The 24,363-nt window shown below is 43.4% G+C and overlaps 1 protein-coding gene across 3 annotated transcripts in view; it reads left to right on the forward strand.

Annotated features, from left to right (window-relative positions):
- Positions 1–332: 332 nt before the first annotated feature.
- LOC139268558 (calreticulin-like) overlaps positions 333–24,363 on the forward strand; it is a 28,799-nt gene continuing 4,768 nt past the window's right edge. The window contains exons 1-4 of one of the 3 annotated variants that reach the window (XM_070886879.1): positions 333–567; positions 6,623–6,724; positions 7,963–8,166; positions 16,272–16,366. In XM_070886879.1, coding sequence (XP_070742980.1) covers positions 477–567; positions 6,623–6,724; positions 7,963–8,166; positions 16,272–16,366 — 492 coding nt within the window. In that variant the 5' untranslated portion in view covers positions 333–476. Of the gene's footprint in view, positions 568–2,226; positions 3,923–6,224; positions 6,364–6,622; positions 6,725–7,962; positions 8,167–16,271; positions 16,367–24,363 lie in introns of those variants that run through there. The other 2 variants (XM_070886881.1, XM_070886880.1) reach the window with 2 other exon arrangements.

The raw sequence follows: 24,363 nt of genomic DNA on the forward strand, positions 1-24,363 counted from the left end.
GTCTTCCCGTGGATAAAATCAGCGAGCGCGACACAGGAATTAATCGTGGTACATTGCTGATCTGTGGATCAATGACATCGGGGTGTGGAGTGAGGTGATTTGACCCAATTCTTGTGTTTCTATAATTTATTATCTGGGCTTTCGCACATGTGTTTGATGGCTTTTTAAAAACTAATTTCATGTATTGGCAAATGAGAAATGTTACTTTGCTGTTTATCAATATCCTGTCCCTCTCCCATTGTGAACCTCGCCATGACTTCACAGTGCCCGCCCACTGCGTGGGCCCGCCCCATTGGCTGCTGGTCGGCTCTCCGTCACCTGACATTGTCCACCCAATGGCGTGAGGCCATTTGGCCGGTGGGCAACAATTTTGTTGTGGGGGAGGCAAACGGCAGGTTTGTGCTGTTATCAGAGACAGAAAGCGAAGAATAAACCATTAACCGGCTCCCAGAAAAAAAACAACTAACAGTGGTGACATGAAGGTAGCAGTGATGCTGCTGGCCGCCTTGGCCGCCCAATCGCTGGCGGATCCCCTGGTCTATCTGAAGGAAGAGTTCATGGACGGCGGTAAGGGGCAGGGTTGGTGCTTGAGGTGGGAGGCGGTGCCCGGCGGCAGCTGGCAGGGACACGGGTTTATTCATTGGTCTCCACTCAGTGTGCAGGGCGGGGTTACCGATGAATAGTTACCGCCAATTATTCACGCCTGTCCTGAGTTTATTTTAAATCCAGTTACTCTCTTGACGTTTGTATTCTTGCGGTTGAACCTTGCCGGCGGAACATTTTGAATCTTAGTTATCCCTCCCGCCCTCCCAGACTCGTCACACAAATTAGGGTTGTATTCTCTAGAATTTAGAAGGTTAAGGGGTGATCTGATCGAAGTTTTCAAGATATTAAGGGGAACAGGGTAGATGGAGAGAAACTATTTCTGCGGTTTGGGGAGTCTCATGAGGAGAAACTTCTTCACTCGGAGAGTTGTTAAACTGTGGAATTCCCTGCCGCAGAGAGTTGTTGATGTCAGTTCATTGGATATATTCAAGAAGGTGTTAGATATGGCCTTTATGGCTAAAGGAATCAAGGGGTATGTAGAGAAAGCAGGAAAGGGGTACTGAGGGAATGATCAGCCATGATCTTATTGAATGGTGGTGCAGGCTCGAAAGGCCGAATGGCCTACTCCTGCACCTATTTTCTATGATTCTTACCAGTCCCCTGGAGTCGAAGATGACTTGCTTCCACACTAAAAATTAGTTCTAAGGTGACTGATGAGACCAGTGCAGGATCTACAGTCTCTGTCGCAGATGGGGCAGATGTGGTTGGAGGGACGGGTGGGTAGGGTGCTTGATTTGTCATACGCTCCTTCCGCTATTTCCACGTGCTCCCGGCGAAGGGACTTGAAGTGTTCGGTGCCTTCTTGGATGCTTCTCCTCCACTTTGAGTGGCTTTGGGCCAGGGATTCCCAGGAGTTGGTGGGGACATTACATTTTTTCAAGGAGGCTTTGAGGGTGTCCTTCAAGTATTTTATCTGTCCTCCTGGAACTCGCCTGCCAAGACGTAGCTCAGAGTAGAGAGCTTGTTTCGGGAATCTAGTATCGGGCATGCGGACAATGTGGCCCGTCGAACGGAGCTGATTAAGCATGGTCAATGCCTCGATGTTGGCCTGAGAGAGAACACTGATGGTGCGCCTATCCTGCCAATAAATTTGCAGGATTTTGCAGGGGCAGCGTTGTTGGTATTTCTCCAGTGCTTTGAGGTGTCTACTGTACATAGTCCATGTCTCTGAAGCTTATAGCAGGGTGGGTATCACTACAGCTCTGTAGACCATGAGTTTGGTGCTGGGTTTGAGATCCTGGTCTTCGAACACTCAGGCAGCCGAAGGCTGCACTGGCCCACTGAAGGCAGTGTTGGACTTCGTCATCGATATCTGTTTTTGCTGATAGTAGGCTCCCAAGATATGGGAAGTGGTCCACATTGTCCAAGGTCTCGTTATGAATCTTGATAATTGGGAAGCAGTACTGTGTGGCGGGGGTAGGCTGGTAGAATACCTTTGTCTTACTGATGTTTAATGTAAGTACCTTTGTCTTACTGATGTTTAATGTAAGGCCAAGACTCTCGTACACTTCAGTGAAGGTGTCAATGATGGTTTGGAGTTCGGACTCCGAATGTGTACAAAGGCAAGCGTCGTCTGCATATCCAGTGACTGAGGTTGGAATAACCTTGGATCTGGACTGGAGGCGTCAGAGGTTGAACAATTTCCTGCTTGTCCTGTAAATTAACTCCACTCCAGCAGGGAGCATGTTAAAGGTAAGAGGAAGCATTGCAGTGAGGAAGATTGAGAAAAGCCTTGCTGCGATGACACAACTTTGCTTGATCCCGGTCTGCACTTGTATTGGGTCTGTGCTGGATCTGTTGGGAAGAATCACGGCTTGCATATCATCGTGACAACTTTTTGAGGATAGCTGGATTTGAGACGGACACTCCATAATCCCTCACGGTTGACAGAGTCGAAGGCCTTTGTGAAGTCAAAGAAAGCCATGTACAGAGGTTGATGCTGCTCCCTACATTTTTCTTGGATTTGTTGTGTGGTGAAGATCATATCCGTTGTGCCCCTTAGTGGGTGGAATCCGCATTGCGACTATGGGAGGAGCTCTATAGCCACTGGGAGAAGATGATTGAGGAGGATTCTTGCGATGACTTGCCCTGCGGCAGACAGCAGAGAAACTCCTCTGTAATTACCGCAGTCGGACTTGTCACCTTTCTTGAAGATGGTCATGATTACGGTGTCTCTGAGATCCCCTGGCATACTCTCCTCCTTCCAGATAAGAAAGAGTTTGTGGAGTCTAGGACTATGGGGAATAGTCTTAAAAATTAGAGCCAGACCTTTCAGGAGTGAAATTAGGAAACATTTCTACATGCAAAGGGTGGTAGAAGTTTGGATTGATAGATCTTTTGTTCACCAAAGGTATTAAGAGATATGGGCCAAAGGCGGGTACATGGAGTTAAGGTCGCAGATAAGCCATGATCTCATTGAATGGCAGTACAGGTTCGAGGGCCTAAATGGCGTACTCCTGTTCCTATGTTTGTCTAGGCCAGTGGGTCTCAAACTTTTTTGGTTGAAGGACCCTTTTTCAAATAGATTAGTAATCACTGACCCTGATCTAAGTGATAATACTATACAATACTCATCATCAATGTTCCCTGTAAAAATTATATTGATGCATGGGCCCTTTAACTGGTTTTGTGGCCCATTCAATTTTCCGCGCATGAGCGTTTATTTACATTTAAAGCCGGTGAGCAGCTTTTCACCGGGACCTCCAGCTGGAATATGAAAGTGCTGAATGTAGAGTGTTTTAATAATGCTTTTAAGAAAACAGATATTTACTTACAGATATCAGTGAGATGGGTGTGCCTCCTTCTCACTGCAGAGTCTGTCTGTCCTTGGGGTGATGTTTGACAATTTATTTAGAGCTCTGTCGGCTGTCTACTTTCCTACTTGTTACATTAATTTTACGTACTGTCCTAAAAACTACTGCTGATCTACGAATTTTAATTACAGTGCGTACCTTTTTTTTAAGTATAATTTGAAATTAGCAGAAACACCAATTTTAATTCAATGCTAAAGATCTAAAGAAGTGACGATAAAAAAAGTTCAAGACAAATAAAACCTCCCAAAACACACAGTGCTCGAGTGATTGGGGTGTACTGCTTCACACCCGTCCGCTGACATCCACATCAAAGCAGCAACAGGATTTTGGCTCAATTTGGCCCAGTGGATGTTTCAACTCGTTAACATTAATGATCGAAGATTATCCCACACAACTGGTTCGGGAACAGTTTGAGCAACAAATATTATCACATTATTTTGCCGACTGCCTGGAAAGTCTCCACGGACCCCAGTTTGAGAAGCACTGATCGGGGTGACTTGAAAGTACGTGGATTCTACTGCATTTCCAGAAACTTCCTGTCCATGTTGTGTATATGTTGACAAAGTACCACATAATAGACTTGTTAACAAAATAAAACCATGTAGGACTGTAGCAGTGTGGATACAAAATTGGCTAAGGGACAGAAAGCAGAGACTATGGTGAACGGTTATTTTTCAGACTGAAGTGAAGTATACAGTGGTGTCCCCAGGACTCGGCATTAGGACCACTGCTCTTTTTGATATATATTAATGACCTGGACTTGGATATATAGGGTATCATTTCAAAGTTTGCAGATGACATGAAACTCGAAAATGTAGTAAACATTGAGGATAGCAACAGACTTCAGGATGACATAGAGAGACTGGTGAAACGGGCAGTAACAGGCAGATGTAATCTGACGCAGAGAAGTGTGATGTGATACATTTTGGTTGGAAGAATGAGGAGAGGAAATATTAACTAAATGGTTCAATTTTAAAGGGAATGCAAGAATAGAGAAATCTTGGGGGTGTGTACACAAATCTTTGAAGGTGGCAGGACGAGTTGTGAAAGCAGTTGAAAAAACATACGGGGTTCTTGGCTTTACTAATAGAGGAAGAGAGTACAAAAGCAAGGAAGTTATGGTAACCCTTTACAAAACACTGGTTAGGCCCCAGCTGGAGTATTGTGTTCAATTCTGGGCACCACACTTTGGGAAAAATGTCAAGGCCTTGGAGAGAGTGCAGAAGAGATTTACTAGAATGGTACCAGGGATGAAGGGCTTCAGTTATGTGGAGAAGCTGGGTTGTTCTCCTTAGAGCAGAGAAGGTTAAGAGAAGATTCGATATAGGTGTTCAAAATCATGACTGGTTTTAATGGGGTAAATAAGGAGAAACTGTTTTCAGTGGCAGAAGGGTCGGTAACCCAAGGACACAGATTTATGGTGATTGGCAAACAAACCACAGGTGACATGAGGAAATATTTTTTTTACATAGCAAGGTGTTATGATCTGGAATGCACTGCCTGAAAGGGTGGAAGTAGATTTAATAATAACATTCAGAAGAGAATTGGATAAATACTTGAAGGAAAAAAAATACAGGACTATGGGGAAAGAGCAAGGAAGTGGAATTAATTGGACAGCTCTACCAAAGGGCCGGCATAGGCACGATGGGTCACAGCCTTCTGTGCTGTATCATTCTATCATTCTTATTCTTCTTTTGTATATTTCCCCCACCCCCTCACTCACCACTAGTTCTATAATTTTAATAGATGGAGTTTGAAGTTATTAATGGGTAATACAAAGAAAGGGACTTCAGATTTTATGGTAGATTAGATCCAAAGGTCTCTGCTGGGTGTTTATGTCGATGGGTTAAGAAATAAAGTATATCACTAGATGTTTAAAACAAATTTGAGAAGTATATCGTTTCTAACAATGGAATTGTCCAAAGATGGACAAACAGAGATCTGAATTTCTCCTTAGCATCATGATCTGTCCAGTTATGGCCTTTTTAACATCCTATTTATTATAGTATAGCAAAATGGATATTTAGTTTAGTCGATGAAACCTCTAATCTTTGAATAGTACCTGATTTTAAAATGAAATTGCTGCTAAAATTAGTCAGTTTAAGGATTACAGCACAGATTATTATATTCTAAAGGTTTAGAGAGCGACCAATTTCAAATAGTCTAGTTGTAACAGTAAAGCATTACGCTGTCTGGAGAATCAGTTTTAAAACTGTCTTCACTCTTGGGCCGCTTGAACTGTTCTTACTGCAAATCTAGTTTTGTCCATTAGGTGGATTGGAACATCAGAAAAGGAAATGTATTATAGTGTCTAGTTTTAACTTGTAACAGCTGTTATGCAGTTTCAGAGCTTTTATCTAGATCATGCAATAATACATACCGTATATACTCGCGTATCATGCGACTTTTGAAGACCTAAATTGTAACCTAAATTTGGGGGGTAGCATGATACGCGAGATACAAAATTTGCGGGTGTGAAGTGCTGGCCAAGATTAGGCTGTTAGGCTGTTAAGCAGACCGTATCCACGCTGAATCTCGGCAGGTATCTCCTGGGCTGGATTGCAGCCTCTATTGTCACTTGTACTGTATCTTTGCTGTGGTCTAGAGATCGCCACCCACAACTCCCTCTGAAGTTTGCTGCATTATTAGAGGCTTTAACAATCAAATCTCCATCTATCTCAGCCCATGCTTCTTTTACCCGCAAACACAGTAGAGGCAAATCCGGAGCCTTCATATTCCCTCCCTTCGTAAATGATTTCTCTCCTTCCATCATCCAGTCATTCCATTTCTTTCTTATATTGTCTTTAAATGGCTTATTAATGGATACGTCAAGTGGCTGAACGACGCTAGTCAAGCCAGCTGGAACGATTGCTATATCGGTGTTCGATTCGCGAACAGCTTTCACAACAGAATCCACTCGATGTTTCATGATTCGGTTGTTAAGGTCTGTATTCGATCGTTGTTATGTGTTAGGGTACTTGTTACGTGTTGGGTACTTGTTAAACTTGTTTGAAAGCCTAGCCTAGTGGCATCTGGTATCTCAAAAAAGTGACTCGCATGATACATGAGATATATGATAAAATCATGTTTTGGGGACGAAAATTTAGGGGCCGCATGATACGCGAGATCATAGGATACGCGAGTATATACGGTACATGGTCTTTAAGAAGAATTGTGATACCTTTCCAAATTTTTCTTTTCAGATGCTTGGGAAAGTAGATGGATAGAATCAAAACACATGTCTGACTATGGTAAATTCATACTCACTGCTGGAAATTTTTATGGAGATTCTGAGAAGGACAAAGGTAAACAATGAAAATAGATTAAGAAAAAGTGAATGTACATTAACTCATCTCCCTGATCTGTTTACAGATTTCCTCTTCCTTTTCCCTCCTCTCCCCATAATGAGGGTGTGTGTAGTACAATCCTACTTGTGCAACAACCTTTTTTAAAATCTTTGGTCTCTTAACCATATTGACTCTAACTGTAGCTTTCCTTCCCTCACCAATGTTGCTACTTTTCCTCCTTTCTTATATATTCAGTCCTTCCTAAAACCCACTTTACTTTTATTCATATTTAATGCGACTCCTTTTCCCTTGATATTTTAATCAAGCTATCACCTTGTTCCGTTATCTCTTTTTCTTGCTTATAACTGGTCGATTTGATTTTTCTGCCTGTACTTCCTTTAGTTCTGCATACTATTTATTTCTTTTTATTTGTATATCAATCTCATCTATTTCCAATTTCTCTACTTGCTCTTTCTAATTGCTTTTATTTCCCCTGCCCCCTTCCTTCTTAGTTTAAATGACTCTTTACTTCCCTATTAACTTTGCCAGTTCATCAGCTCCCTTCCCATTCAGATCTAGTGTATCCTTACGGAATAGCTCCATCTTCCCCAGAACTGGTGCCGGTGTACCACAAAACAGAAACCCTTTTCCTGGTATCACTCCTTTAGCCACATGTTGAGTTCCCTAATCTTCTATCCTTCCCTATTCTAGCATGTGATGGGGAAAGTAATCAAAAGTATTCTGCTCCAAAGCCTGCTTCCTAAATTTGTTCTGCAGAATTTCAGGCCTTCCTATATCTTTAGCTCTCTCATGGACCACATTGGTTCTTCTCCCTCTCCTTCTATATTCTTTTCCAGCCCTTCTGAAATGTCCCTTACCCGAACAACTTGTCCAGGATCTGAAATATTCCATTTTCTAATAGTGATATCCATCCATCACAAATATTCCTACACAAAAAACTCTTTTTTAAAAAAAAAAAGAATGACAACTTGCCCTAAATCTCTGTGCCTCTGGCCTTCATTTAGGAGTTAGATGATATGGCTGACTTATGTGCAGTCACATGACCTGTTTGTTTCCTGCCTTCTCTGCCCTTGGCCCCCGCAACTTTTCATGTGTTCTCCCAGGGAGTAAGGTCAGCCGATAAAACTCAATGAAGCAGTGTCTTGGAATGCCTATTTGATTTAGAATTCCTTGTAGTAAATTTTCGGTCTGCTCTCCAAAGGATCTGAAAATATATGCGTTATTTCTCCTCTCAGGAATCCAGACAAGTCAGAATGCCAAGTTCTATGCAAGATCAATTAGATTTAATCAATTCAACAATGAAGGACAAACTCTAGTCATACAGTTCACTGTAAAACACGAACAAAATATTGACTGTGGTGGAGGATACATTAAGCTCTTTCCTGTTGATCTGAACCAAGACGATATGTATGGAGATTCTCCTTATTATATAATGTTCGGTAAGTAGTGACATTAACTTTTTTTTAGTTAATATTGTTGATTTCTTGTACTTAAAATTAGGACAGACAGTGCTTGGGAACCAAGATGCTTCTACTTTTTAGCATCAAGTACTCCCAGAACAACTTTAGCACATATGGATGTAGAGTAAAATTCTATTCCCTGCCTCAACAATGTGCTTGAGCACCTCCCCGCTCTTTATTTCCCATAGCAATGAACTCCATTTCCTGCCTTCCAACATTCACATGTGGTGCATGCAAAAGTTAAAGTCAATAGACAAAACTCGCCCCAATGTAGCAAGTGTCTTGGAGTTGCTATTTGATTTAGAAGTCCTTGGTCTCAAAAAGACTTTAAAGATATATACTTAATTTCTCTTCTCAGGAATTCAGTCCAGGCAAGATTAGTGGTATTACAAAGTATTTACAGCACAGAAAGTGGCCATTTGGCTCAATGGGTCAAAGCTGGTGTTTATGCTCCACACGAGCCTCCTCGCAGATGAATTAGATGAATCAGATGAATTAGGATTCATCTAATTCTATCAACATATTAAATGCATCACTTTATAGCAGCAGCAACTGCTGCCTGACTGTGACACATGCATGACAATGCCTCCCTCAGTAAGTAACCTTTAACATTGTTGTTGCCAAATTAAGCTAATCTAAGGGTTAAGACATGGCAGGAGAGCTCGAACACATGTCGTGCTCCTCCTGTACTATGTGGGAAGTCAGGGACGCTTCCAGTGTCCCTGACGACTACGTGTGCGGGAAGTGTATCCGCCTGCAGCTCGTGACGGACCGCATTGCGGCACTGGAGCTGCGGGTGGATTCACTCTGGAGCATCCACAATGCTGAGAATGACGTGAATAGCACGTTTAGCAAGTTGGTCTTGCCGCAGGTAAAGGGTACACAGCCAGATAGAGAATGGGTGACCAACAGGAAGAGCAGTGCAAGGAAGGTAGTGCAGGGGTCCCCTGCGGTTATCCCCCTGCAAAACAGATACACCGCTTTGGGTACTGTTGAGGGGGATGACTCATCAGGGGAGAGCAGCAGCAGCCAAGTTCATGGCACCGTGGGTGGCTCTGCTGCACAGGAGGGCAAGAAAAAGAGTGGGAGAGCGATAGTGATAGGGGATTCGATTGTAAGGGGAATAGATAGGCGTTTCTGCGGCCGCAACCGAGACTCCAGGATGGTATGTTGCCTCCCTGGTGCAAGGGTCAAGGATGTCTCGGAGCGGGTGCAGGACATTCTGAAAAGGGAGGGTGCATTTAGGTACCAACGATATAGGTAAAAAATGGGATGAGGTCCGACGAGACGAATTTAGGGAGCTAGGAACTAAATTTAAAAAGTAGGACCTCAAAAGTAGTAATCTCAGGATTGCTACCAGTGCCATGTGCTAGTCAGAGTAGGAATCGCAGTATAGCTCAGATGAATACGTGGCTTGAGAAGTGGTGCAGAAGGGAGGGATTCAAATTCCTGGGACATTGGAACCGGTTCTAGGGGTGGTGGGACCAGTACAAACCGGACGATCTACAGCTGGGCAGGACCGGAACTAATGTCCTAGGGGGAGTGTTTGCTAGTGCTGTTGGGGAGGAGTTAACTAACATAGCAGGGGGATGGGAACCTATGCAGGGAGACAGAGGGAAATAAAATGGAGGCAGAAGCAAAATATATAAAGGAAAATAGTAAAAGTAGAGGGCAGAGAAACCCAAGGCAAAAAACAAAAAGGGCCACATTACAGCAAAATTCTAAAGGTGTGTTAAAAAGGCAAGCCTGAAGGCTCTGTGCCTCAATGCGAGGAGTATTCGGAATAAGTTGGATGAATTAACTGCGCAGATAGCAGTTAACAGATATGATGTAATTGGCATCAGGAGACATGGCTCCAGGGTGACCAAGGCTGGGAACTCAACATCCAGGGGTATTCAACATTTAGGAAGGATAGACAGAGAGGAAAAGGAGGCGGGGTGGCGTTGCTGGTTAAAGAGGAAATTAATGCAATAGTAAGGAGGGATATTAGCCTGGATGATGTGGAATTGGTATGTGTGGAGCTGCGGAATACCAAAGGGCAGAAAACGCTAGTGGGAGTTGTGTACAGACCACTAAACAGTAGTAGTGAGGTTGGGGACAGCATCAAACAAGAAATAAGGGATGTGTGCAATAAAGGTACAGCAGTTATCATGGGCGGCTTTAATCTACATATTGATTGCGCTAACCAAACTGATAGCAATGCGGTGGAGGAGGACTTCCTGGAGTGTATTAGGGATGATTTTCTAGACCAATATGTCGAGGAACCAACTAGAGGGCTGGCCATTCTAGACTGGGTGATGTGTAATGAGAAGGGACTAATTAGCAATCTTGTTGTGCGAGGCCCCTTGGGGAAGAGTGACCATAATATAGTAGAATTCTTTATTAAGATGGAGAGTGACACAGTTAATCCGGAAACTAGGGTCCTGAACTTAAGAAAAGGTAATTTCGATGGTATGAGGCGTGAATTGGCTAGAATAGACTGGCAAAGGATACTTAAAGGGTTGATGCTGGATAAGCAATGGCAAACATTTAAAGATCACATGGATGAACTTCAGCAATTGTAAATCCCTGTCTGGAGTAAAAATAAAACGGGGAAGGTGGCTCAACTGTGGCTAACAAGGGAAATTAAGGAAGAGGCATATAAATTGGCTAGAAAAATTGGTTAGAATTCAACAGAGGAGGACAAAGGGTTTAATGAGGAGGGGGAAAATAGAGTAGGAGAGTAAGCTTGCAGGGAACATAAAAACTGACTGCAAAAGCTTCGATAAATATGTGAAGAGAAAAAGATTAGTGAAGACAAACGTAGGTCCCTTGCAGTCGGATTCAGGTGAATTTATAATGGGGAACAACGAAATGGCAGACTAATTGAACAAATACTTTGGTTCTGTCTTCACGAAGGAAGACACAAATAACCTTCCGGATGTACTAGGAGACAGTGGGTCTAGTGAGAAGGAGGAACTGAAGGATATCCTTATTAGGCAGGAAATTGTGTAAGGGAAATTGATGGGATTGAAGGCAGATAAATCCCCAGGGCCTGATAGTCTGCATCCCAGAGTACTTAAGGAAGTGGCCCTAGAAATAGTGGATGCATTGGTGATCATTTTCCAACAGTCTATCGACTCTGGATCAGTTCCTATGGACTGGAGGGTAGCTAATATAGCACCACTTTTTAAAAAAGAAAGGAGAGAGAAAACGGGTAATTATAGACTGGGGAAATGTTGTAAGCAATCATTAAGATGAAATAGCAGTGCATTTGGAAAGCAGGGACAGGATCGGTCTAAGTCAGCATGGATTTATGAAAGGGAAATCATGCTTGACGAATCTTATGGAATTTTTTGAGGATGTAACTAGCAGAGTGGACAAGAGAGAACCAGTGGATGTGGCGTATTTGGACTTTCAAAAGGCTTTTGACAAGGTCCCGCACATGAGATTGGTGTGCAAAATCAAAGCACATGTTATTAGGGGTCATGTACTGACGTGGATAGAGAATTGGTTGGCAGACAGAAGGCAGAGAGTCGGGATAAACGGGTCCTTTTCAGAATGGCAGGCAGTGACTAGTGGAGTGCCGCAGGGCTTAGTGCTGGGACCCCAGCTCTATACAATATACATTAACGATTTAGATGAAGGAATTGAGTGTAATATCTCCAAGTTTGCAGATGACACTAAACTGGGTGGCGGTGTGAGCTGTGAGGAGGATGCTAAGAGGCTGCAAGGTGACTTGGACAGGTTAGTTGAGTGGACAAATGCATGGTAGATGCAGTATAATGTGGATAAATGTGAGGTTATCCATTTTGGGGGCAAAAACACGAAGGCAGAATATTATCTGAATGGCGGCAGATTAGGAAAAAGGGGTGGTGCAACGAGACCTGGGTGTCATGGGTTCATCAGTCATTGAAAGTTGGCATACAGGTACAGCAGGCGGTGAAGAAGGCAAATGGTATGTTGGGCTTCATAGCGAGAGGATTTGAGTATAGGAGCAGGGAGGTCTCACTGCAGTTGTACAGGGCCTTGGTGAGGCCTCACCTGAAATATTGTGTTCAGTTTTGGTCTCCTAAGCTGAGGAAGGACGTTCTTGCTATTGAGGGAGTGCAGCGAAGGTTCACCAGACTGATTCCCGGGATGGCTGGACTGACATATGAGGAGAGACTGGATCAACTGAGCTTTTATTCACTGGAGTTTAGAAGGATGAGAGGGGATCTAATAGAAACGTATAAGATTCTGATGGGACTGGACAGGTTAGATACGGGAAGAATGTTCCTGATGTTGGAGAAGTCCAGAACCAGGGGACATGGTCTTAGGATAAGGAGTAGGCCATTTAGGACTGAGATGAAGAGAAACTTCTTCACTCAGAGTTGTTAACCTGTGGAATTCCCTGCCGCAGAGAGTTGTTGATGCCAGTTCATTGGGTATATTCAAGAGGGAGTTAGATATGGCCCTTACAGCTAAGGAAATCAAGGGGTATAGTGAGAAAGCAGGAAAGGGGTAATGAGGGAATGATCAGCCATGATCTTATTGAATGGTGGTGCAGGCTCGAAGGGCTGAATGGCCTACACCTGCACCTATTTTCTATGTTTCTATGTTTCCCTCAGAATCAATACATCACCTGTGGGAAATGCAATCCGTGATTGGTAACCGGGAAATTCTACTGCAAGGATACATTGGGGGATGAGGTGACACAACATGAAGAAAAACTTGCGCTTGCAATCAACAAATCAACATAATCAACAAGTGATGTCTTCTGTATCCCTATCTGTTTTTCCCTGAACAAATATATTTAAAAAAAAAACTGAAACCCTCAATGATTTTTAAAAAAATTAATCTGGAATATAAATATGCTTTATTAAGATGCATCAACTGCACAGGACAGGCACATCCTATGAACCTTTGAATGGTAATACCTTGGTTACTTACTCAATAATATGTCATGTGGAATATGCAAGGTAATAAGCATTGGATGCCAAAAATAAGTTACTGAAAATGTTATGACTGGACTTGGGTTCATTCGAATCTAAGTTTGAAGTTGTCCAAATTATTCTACTTGAGATCCTTATATTTGGTAGAGAGGAGACTTTGATGAATGAATTAAATTTGAATCCAACTCCCAGAGAAGAAAGGACAGATTACTAATCTACTGCACCTTTTCAGTTTCTCTTCTGCTGTTTTCCTGAATTTAAAACAAATCTTCACTTTCAGCACCACTTCACAACTCACTTTTGAAAGTTCTGTAGCTGTGTATAAACGCTGTGTGCATTTAAAATGCTTATCTTAGTTTCCAAAGGAAAAGTAACATTCGAGAGTACAAGTACACTTCTGTAAAAGTTATTTTTTTTTACAAGTTATAAGAACATAAGAAATAGGAGCAGGAGTAGGCCATACGGCCCCTTGAGCCTCCGCCATTCAACATGATCATGGCTGATCAGATCATGGACTCGGGTCCACTTCCCTACCCGCTCTCCACAACCCCTTATTCCCTTATCCTTGCCATTGGACTAAGATCTAGCTTTATCAAGTCCGTGTGGTTGCTGGTGTGCAACGGCCACTCCACGTTAAAAAAATTCACGCACAGGCATCTTCCACCCTTCAGGATGTAGTTCGGGTCCTTCATTGAAACACCTGTGAACTCGGCCCTTTTTGGTGTGGAAGCAAGTAATCTTTGTTTCGAGGGACCGCCTATGATCTATGATCTGATGATTCCCTTATCGTTGAAGAAACTGTCTATTTCTGTCTTAAATTTATTCAATGTCCCAGTTTCTACAGCTCTCTGAGGCAGCGTATTCCACAGATCCACAACCCTCTGAGAGAAGAAATTTCTCCTCATCTCAGTTTTAAATGGGTGGCCCCTTATTCTAAGATTATGCCCTCTCGTTCTAGTCTCTCCCATCAGTGGAAACATCCTCTCTGCATCCACCTTGTCAAGCCCCCTCATAATCTTACACGTTTCGATAAGATCACCTCTCATTCTTCTGAATTCCAAATGAGTAGAGGCCCAACCTACTCAACCTTTCCTCAGAAGTCAACCCCCTCATCTCTGGAATCAACATAGTGAACTTTCTCTGAACTGCCTCCAAAGCAAATATATTCTTTCGTAAATATGGAAACCAAAACTGCATGCAGTATTCCAGGTGTGGCCTCACCAATATCCTGTACAACTGTAGCAAGACTTCTCTGCTTTTATACTCCATCCCCTTTGCAACAAAGGCCAAGATTCCATTGGCCTTCCTAATCACTTGCTGTACCTGCATACTAACCTTTTGTGTTTCATGCACAAGTACTCCCAAGTCCCGCTGTACTGCAGCACTTTGCAATCTTTCTCCATTTAAATAATAACTTGCTCTTTGATTTTTTTTCTGCCAAAGTGCATGACCTCCTTCTTTCCAACATTATACTCCATCTGCCAAATTTTTGCCCACTCACTTAGCCTGGCTATGTCCTTTTGCAGATTCTTTGTGACCTCCTCACACATTGCTTTTCCTCCCATCTTTGTATCGTCAGCAAACTTGGCTATGTTACATTCGGTCCCTTCTTCCAAGTTGTTAATGTAGATTGTTGGAGAGTTTCAATTTGCTGTATGCCCAAAAGGCAAGTCCCTGATGGTATGGCTGCTCCCTTGCCTGCAATTAGTTTTTAGTATCATTGGACTAAAGCATTAGATTCATACAGCACAGAAGGAAGCCATTCGAACAATCGTGCCTGTGCTAGCTCCTTGAAACAGCTATCCAATTGGTCCCACTCCACTGCTCTTTCCCCTGTCTTTAAAATTGTACCACTTAGTATGTCACTCGATGTACCTGAAACTCACCAAGCACGAGTGAAATTATGGAAATAGATTAGATGTCCTTTATCAGATCATTCCCTTTTAGGGAAGGTGAATAAGAAGAAAGAAGAAGAAAGGATTTTTTTTTTAAGAGCAGGTTGGAAAATAGTAAGTGAGATTTTTTCACTACATTCAATTTTGTGTTAATCTAACTTAACAAAATCTGAGTCCATTTGGTTTAGAGAAATTTGGTGGTGAGCATTTATTGGTATTTTTATAGAATTGGCCTTCTCTAAGAGTTGGGTCTGGAATTTCCTGTGGCGCCAAAATCAGAAAGTTACGCTAACATTGTATGCAAAATTCACACCCAATTTGCCGATGGTAATTGGTGCCGAAATTTTCTGCCCATCATGAAGATATGCCAGAATGTCAAAATCAGCATAAACCATCAGCGAAGCCCACACCCTGCATTCCTTCTTTAACTATGAATTTCAAGTTTGAAGCCATACAACTGTCATTTATGCACATTAAGTAAATGCAATCATGGAAGCTTTTCAGTTTTTAATGCAACTCATTCTGGTGCATTAAAAACCCATTCCAAGAAACAGAAAATACAGTGCACAACTCTGAGGAGAAAACAAAAACCATAAAAATAACTTTGGGTCCCACTGTGTCTAAAATTTTGGACTTAAATTTACACCCATTTTGGACCAGTGTAATTGCAGAAAATTCAAAGGTACCACTTTCGATCATGGATGGACAGAGCCATGATAATGAGTCCTGATTTGTCCATGCGAAGGTCTTTGTGAACAGGCATAAAATATTGGAGAAATTCGGGTGTATTAGAAGTATGTCGGTAATGCACTTGTGCCTGAATTTCCTCGATCTTTTACACTGGAAATTGGTTTTATGTCACGAGTGCACATGTCTTTGGGTGCAAATTCACAGGAAATTCTGGGCCTTGATCTTTGTCAACTCTAACGTGTTCAGAGTTATTGAACTGTAATGAGTAAATTAGTGTGCTGAAAAATTTAGAATTTATCCTCCCAAACGGGAATCGAAATTCTTTCGGGAACAAGAAAAGTTCTGTTAATATTATTTAATGAACTAAACAGAGGGCTACAATGTGGTCCATGTTAAAATATCGTGGGAATTCAGGGTGCATGCCCAGTCTTTGGAAGCTTTTAAGGGAACAGATTTTTCTGTTGATCTTTTCCACAGTTTCAGTAAGGTTAAGTTTAAATTAATAAAATAAACAGACAAACGTCAAAAGGTTTATAATTTGCTTAAGAATTCAATAGCAAACTCTTAATGTCATTACATTCCTCAGGCCCAGATATTTGCGGACCAGGAACCAAAAAAGTTCATGTGATCTTCAACTACAAAGGAAAGAATTACTTAATTAAAAAAGATATTAGATGCAAGGTAATTATTTTTTCAAACTTCATTGAGCTTGAGTTTTACAACACTTCAGATCTCATTAGCTAACTGGTAAAATTAGATATGTCGAATGCATTGGGGGTGAAATGCATCTTTGGCAGTAACGCAAAACGAATAATAGTGAATTGTCAGCCCGTTTTACACTCTGTTCGACTTGTATTTTCCATTGAATTCAATTGGAAAGAAAATCGTGTGGAGTGTACAACAGGCTGTCGGTTTGCTTTCATCAGTACAAATTTGACCCCCATTGTGCTTTGCACAATTAATGACTCGAGCATTGCATTCGTGTGCTATTAACCAATTCAGGGTTTTTTTTGTTTAACTGCTGACTTAAAATTGTGTGCTGAGATAGCTTCGCATTGTAGGTTGAAGGTGTGACAAAATTTGAATTTTTTTTGTTTTTTAAAATTTTTGTTTAATATATAAATTGCAGTTTTAAAGATCACAGCTTAAAATGAAGGTTAAAAGTCAGCATGTTTGTTTGTAGACAAGATATTTTGTTTACTGCCACAATACTTTGTTGAAGGGGACAAAGTATTTTGGCACACTAATATTTTGATTGATAAATTGTTAAGGATCATGTCCAGAAGAACATTCCTGTAATCCCAGATGGCCAGGCTGCTGGAGGGTGGCTGCCTGCTTGTTTCTAATGAGAAAATCAATTAAGTTAAAAAAATATATTTTGAACCCAGTGTGCAATGTATCTAAACATCTGTTGTGACTGAAATGGTCAAACTGTCCAAACCCAGAAGACCATGTATATCTGTAAGAACATAAGAAATAGGAACAGGAGTAGGCCTCGAGCCTGCTCCGCCATTCAATAAGACCATGGCTGATCTGATCAAGGACTCAGCTCCTCTTCTCTGTCCACTTCTCATAATCCCTTATCCCCTTATTGTTTAAGAAACTGTCTATTTCTGTCTTAAATTTATTCAATGTCCCAGCTTCCACAGCTCTCTGAGAGAAGAAATTTCTCCTCATCTCTGTTTTAAAAGGGCGGCCCCTTATTCTAAGATCGTGCCCTCTAGTTCTAGTCTCCCCTATCAATGGAAACAGCCTCTCTGCATCCACCTTGTCAAGCCCCCTCATAATCTTATACGTTTCGATAAGATCACCTCTCATTCTTCTGAATTCCAATGAGTAGAGGCCCAACCTACTCAACCTTTCCTCGTAAGTTAACCCCCTCATCCCCGGAATCAACTTCGTGAACCTTCTCTGAACTGCTTCGAAAGCAAGTATATCTTTTCGTAAATATGAAAACCAAACCACGCGCAATATTCCAGGTGTGGCCTCACCAATACCTTATATAGCTGTAGCAAGACTTCCCTGCTTTTACACTCCATCCCCTTTGCAATAAAGGCCAAGATACCATTGGCCTTCCTGATCACTTGCTGTACCTGCATACTATCTGTAGTGTATGGAGAAAGAGTCAGACTGAACACTGTGAGCTCAAAGTAAAGTGTGACCTTAGTCTTTTATTGCAGGTCTCCAGAGTGCCTCTCCAACCTGTGAAGCCGCCTTAAATACCTGTGCTCCCAGGGAATGAGTCCCCAGAGTAAATACAAGTCCACATATATAACAACACTTTCCCCCCACCCCCCTGCCCCCCTTGCCCCAAAGTCAGTAGTGCAACTATTTACAATGTGAGTCGATCTGGGGCCCTTCTTGCCCTGGTTGATCGTCTCGGTGTGAAAGCTGGTGTTGTTGAATCATTTGTTGGGCCCTCGCTGGGCTGCTGTGCAGCTGGCCTTGCTGGGCTGCCTGGTGTGTTGGGCCCTGCAGGGCTGCTGTGGATGATGGGTTCTGCTTTGTGGTCAACTATGGTGTCGGTTGCCACTGGTGTGTGTGTTGGGGGATCAAAAAAGGTAGGGTCCAAGGTGGGTTGCTCAGGATAGTCCGTGAATCTGAGTTTGATTTGGTCCAAGTGTTTCCGTTCATTTGAAAGTTTGACCCGAAACACCCTGCTCCCCTCTTTGGCCATGACAGTGCTGGGAAGCCACTTGGGACCTTGTCCATTATTTAATACAAATACAGGATCATTGACTTCAATCACGCGTGACACATTTGTGCTATCATGGTATGCACTTTGTTGAAGCCGCCTGCTCTCTACCTGTTCATGTAGATCAGGGTGAACTAACGAGAGCCTTGTTTTAAGTGCTCTTTTCATGAGCAGTTCAGCAGGTGGGATCCCAGTGAGTGAGTGGGGTCTAGTGCAGTATCTAAGCAGGACTCGGGATAAGCGAGTCAGCAGTAAGCCTTCAGTTACCCTCTTCAAGCCTTGCTTGATGGTTTGCACTGCTCTCTCTGCCTGAACATTGGAACCTGGTTTAAACGGGGCAGATGTGACATGTTTGATCCCATTACGGGTCATGAATTCTTTGAACTCGGCACTGGTATAACATGGCCCGTTGTCGCTCACCAGGACATCGGGTAAGCCGTGTGTGGCAAACATGGGCCGCAGGCTTTCAGTGGTGGCAAGCGGACGTGCTAGCCAACATTTTCTCACGTTCAATCCATTTGGAGTACTTGTCTACAACCACAAGAACGGGCCTGCATAGTCGACGTGTACCCTAGTCCACGGTTTGCAGGGCCAAGACCATAAACTTTGCGGCGCCTCCCTGGGCATGTTGCTTAACTGCGAGCATGTGTTACATCTGTGAACGCAGGACTCTAAGTCCGCATCGATACCGGGCTACCACACGTGGGATCTGGCTATCGCTTTCATCATTACGATGCCTGGGTGGGTACTGTGGAGGTCATTGATGAAGGTGTCTCTGCCCTTCTTGGGGACCACTACTTGATTGCCCCACAGAAGGCAGTCTGCCTGTATAGACATTTCATCTTTGCGCCGCTGGAACGGCTTTATCTCTTCCTGCATTTCCACTGGGACACTGGACCAGCTCCTGTGAAGCACACAGCTTTTGACTCGAGATAATAAGGGGTCCTGGCTTGTCCAGGTTTTGATCTGCCGAGCAGTGACGGGTGATTGCTCACTCTCAAATGCTTTCATAACCATGGCTGGATCTGCAGGCTGCGCCATTCCCACCCCCGTGGTGGGCAATGGCAGCCTACTGAGAGCATCGGCGCAGTTTTCTGTGGCGGATGGCGTAGTTGTATGCGGACAACGTGAGCGCCCATCCCTGGATGCGGGCCGATGCGTTGGTATTTATCCTTTTACTCTCGGAAAACAGGGATACAAGTGGCTTATGGTCAGTTTCCAATTCGAATTTTAGCCCAAACAGGTATTGATGCATTTTCTTTACCTCATAGACACACATTAATGCTTCTTTTTCAATCATGCTGTAAGCTCTCTCGGCCTTAGACAGACTTCTGGATGCATAAGCAACCGGTTGCAGTTTCCCGAAATCATTAGATTGTTGCAATACACACCCGACGCCATATGACGATGCGTCACATGCTAGTACCAAACGCTTACATGGATCATACAACACAAGCAATTTGTTTGAGCATAACAATTTTCTCGCTTTTACAAAGCATTTTCTTGGCTTTTGCCCCAAACCCATTCGCCCTCTTTTCGTAGTAAGACATGTAGTGGTTCTAACAGTGTGCTGAGACCCGGTAAGAAGTTACCGAAGTAGTTCGGGTGTCCCAGAAACGACCGCAGCTCTGTCACGTTCTGTGGCCTCGGTGCGTTCTCGATTGCCTCCGTCTTCGCGTTGGTGGGCCTGATGCCATCCGCCGCAATCCTCCTTCCCAGGAACTCCACTTCAGGCGCCAGGAAAACGCACTTCGAGCATTTTAACCTGAGCCCCACGCGGCTGAGTCAACTAAGAACCTCCTCCAGGTTCTGCAGGTGCTCGACTGTGTTCCAACCTGTGACCAAGATATCGTCCTGGAAGACCACGGTGTGCGGGACCAACTTCAGTAAACTTTCCATGTTTCTCTGGAATATCACTGCCGCTGATCAGATTCCAAATGGGCATCTGTTATAAACAAAAGGACCTTTGTGCGTGTTGATGCAGGTGAGGGCCTTCGATGATTCCTCCAGTTCCTGCGTCATGTAGGCTGAAGTCAGATCCAGCTTCGTGAACGTCTTTCCTCCCGCCAGCGTTGCAAAAAGGTTGTTGGCTTTTGGTAGTGAGTATTGGTCCTGCAGGGAGAAACGATTGATAGTTACTTTGTAATAACCGCAGATTCTGACGGTGCCATCTCCCTTGAGGACTGGGACAATAGGACTGGCCCACTCGCTGAACTCGATCGGTGAAATGATGTCCTCTCGTTGCAGCCGGTCTAGCTCGATCTCTACCCTTTCTCTCATCATGTACGGTACTGCTCTCGCCTTGTGATGGATGGGTCGCGCCCCCGGAATTAGGTGGATCTGCACTTTTGCTCCTTGGAATTTCCCACTGCCTGGTTCGAACAGTGAAGGAAATTTATTTAAGACCTGGGCACACGAAGTGTCGTCAGCGGGCGATAGCGCTCGGACGTCATCCCAGTTCCAGTGTATCTTTCCCAGCCAGCTCCTGCCAAGCAATGTGGGTCCATCGCCCGGTACCACCCAGAGTGGTAGCTTGTGCACCGCTCCATCGTAACAGACCTTTACGGTAGCACTGCCGATTGCAGGAATCAGTTATTTTGTGTAAGTTCTTAGTCTCGTGCGAACTGGAGTTAAGACTGGCCTTGAGGCCTTGTTGTGCCACAATCTTTCGAACGTCTTTTTGCCCATAATGGACTGGCTCGCGCCCGTGTCCAGCTCCATTGACACCGGGAGTCCATTTAGTTCAACATTCAGCATTATCGGGGGACAATTCCTGGTGAATGTGTGCACCGCATGTACCTCTGCCTCCTCTATCTGAGGCTCTGGTTCGTAGTGATCCTCCGTGGATCTGTCCTCCTCTGCAACGTGGTGGTTTGCAGGTTCAACAGTCTTATCAGCTCACCAGCACACTCGTTGGAGGTGTCCCATTGTTCCACAGTCCTTGCAAATGTATCCTTTGAATTGGCATGAATGGAAACGATGATCACTCCCGCAGCGCCAACAAGGTGTTAATGGCCTTGCATTCATCACCCTTGATGGTGGACTCTGAGACATCTACGGACGTGTAGCTGCAGGTATGTGTGACCTGCCCTGTACGTTATGATTTGAAAACAACATCACTTTGTTCACAGTACTTGTAGCAGCACTTGTGTGCTGAGAGGTTTGCTTTGTATTGTCACTGGTGGCAATGAACGCCTGGGCTATCGCTATGGTCTTACTCAAGGTTGGGGTCTCTACAGTCAAAAGCTTGCAAAGTATGGTTTCGTGGTCAATGCCAAGTACGAAAAAGTCTCTGAGCATGTGCTCCAAATGTCCTTCAAATTCGCAATGTCCTGCAAGGCGTCTCAGCTCGGCGACATAACTCGCCACTTCCTGGCCTTCAGACCTTTTGTAGGTGTAGAACCGATACCACGCCATCAGAACACTTTCCTTCGGGTTCAAGTGCTCTCGGACCAGTGTGCACAAATCGTCGTACGATTTCTCCGTGGGTTTCGCTGGAGTGAGCAGATTCTTCATGAGGCCATACGTTGGTGCCCCACAGACGGTGAGGAGGATTGTTCTACGTTTGGCAGCGCTCTCTTCCCCATCTAGCTCGTTGGCACGAAGTATTGGTCGAGTCGCTCCACAAAAGTTTCCCAATCATCTCCCTCCGAAAGTTTCTCCAGGATGCCCACTGTTCGCTGCATCTTTGGGTTCGCTATCTGTATCTCATCGCCAGTTGTAGTGTATGGAAAAAGAGTCAGACTGAACACTGTGAGCTCAAAGTAAAGTGTGATCTTAGCCTTTTATTGCAGGTCTCCAGAGTGCCTCTCCAACCTGTGAAGCCTCCTTAAATATCTGCGCTCCCAAGGGATTATGGGATCCCTTGGGACTCCGGGGAATGAGCCCTCTGGTGGCTGTACAGAGTTAATACAAGTCCACATCTATAACACTATCCTTTTGTGTTTCATGCACAAGTACCCCCAGGTCCCACTGTACTGCGGCACTTTGGAATCTTTCTCCATTTAAATAATAACTTGCTTTTTGATTTTTTCTGCCAAAGTGCATGACCTCACACTTTCCAACATTAAGGGGTATGGCGAGAAAGCAGGAATGGGGTACTGAAGTTGCATGTTCAGCCATGAACTCATTGAATGGCGGTGCAGGCTCGAAGGGCCGAATGGCCTACTCCTGCACCTATTTTCTATGTTTCTATACACCATCTGCCAAATTTTTGCCCACTCACTTAGCCTGTCTATGTCCTTTTGCAGATTTTTTGTGTCCTCCTCACACATTGCTTTTCCTCCCATCTTTATATCATCAGCAAACTTGGCTACGTTACACTCAGTCCCTTCTTCCAAATCGTTAATATAGATTGTAAATAGTTGGGGTCCCAGCACTGATCCCTGCGGCACCCCACTAGTTACTGGTTGCCAACCAGAGAATGAACCATTTATCCCGACTCTGTTTTCTGTTCGTTAGCCAATCCTCTATCCATGCTAATATATTACCCCCAACTCTGTGAACTTTTATCTTGTGCAGTAACCTTTTATGTGGCACCTTGTCAAATGCCTTCTGGAAGTCCAAATACACCACATCCACTGGTTCCCCTTTATCCACCCTGTTTGTTACATCCTCAAAGAATTCCAGCAAATTTGTCAAACATGACTTCCCCTTCATAAATCCACGCTGACTCTGCCTGACCAAATTTTGCTTTTTCAAATGTTCTGCTACTGCCTCTTTAATAATGGACTCCAACATTTTCCCAACCACAGATAGATGTTCGGCTAACTGGTCTATAGTTTCCTGCTTTTTGTCTGCCTCCTTTTTTGTTTTAAATAGGGGCGTTACATTTGCAGTTTTCCAATCTGCTGGGACCACCCCAGAATCCAGGGAATTTTGGTAAATTACAACCAATGCATCCAAAATCCCAGTCCTCATAATCCTGCCTTGTCTTTGGTTTTAAAGGTTGGTATTGTTTAGCTGATCACTGTCCTCGGTCAGACTGGATTTCAAAACAAGTGTTTGTTGTTGAAAGGAATTAATATTTTGGTTTCTCTTACCATGGAGTACTTTCAGAGTCTTATGCTTATGTATTTCCTACAAAGACTCTTCTGTTTTTGTCGAGGAACAAAATTGCTTATTCGGAGAGTATTTCAGCACTGTATTGGACTGTTCAATAACTTGCATATACTGTTTACCTCTACGTAATTCTTATAAACCTGCTTAATAATTTAGCCTGTTATTAAAATATGTCTGCCATGCTGATGTTGAGAGATGTTTCTCCAAAAAAAGATGGGTGAGTCACTTCAGATTCCACCTATGCAGATCCCAGCAATTGATGCATCAGTGATATATAATTTGGATCAAGTTGCATGCCACACTTTGACAGGAAATGCAGACCTTAAAGGGGGTACTAGGATTTATTTTTGTTGACCAGAAAAAATATAACTTTAAAACCGTTCTCAAGTATTAGCATATTTGTTATTTAAATATTTGGTAAATCATTTGCTTCTAAAAATAACTTGGTATATGCAGATTTTTCTTGCAGTGCACTTCTATGTTCATGTTTGAAATTGGTATGGTTATAGTTTCCATTATGTAAGTGGGGGCCAGGTGACAGTGTCTCAGCATACTATCTTACAGATCTGGGTTTGAATTTAGTCCAGACCGATAGGGTGAATTCAACTCTGCTGGCTCTTGGGGTTTCTGTGTAAAACTAGTTTGGGCTAAATTGCTACCCAATTGCAATTCAGTAGAAGCCCACTGTTCTAAACTTGTAGTCTCTCTTGGGCATAACTAGCTACATTGGGGGAAAGGAGAATTTATTCTGGTAGAATAGATGGTGCTCTTCTGAGATAGGGTAGAGGAGGAACTTTGCTTGAAATTGACAATGTTCTATCTGATCAAGGAGTGCTTGGTTCTGATACCAGATCTCCAGATGTAAAAGTATTCCATTCCTGATCTTTCATTTTGAGCATAAAAGTTAATAAAGAACAGAATT

This window comes from Pristiophorus japonicus, chromosome 8, assembly GCF_044704955.1.
Source record: "Pristiophorus japonicus isolate sPriJap1 chromosome 8, sPriJap1.hap1, whole genome shotgun sequence".
In the NCBI taxonomy this organism is placed as follows: Eukaryota; Metazoa; Chordata; class Chondrichthyes; family Pristiophoridae; genus Pristiophorus; species Pristiophorus japonicus.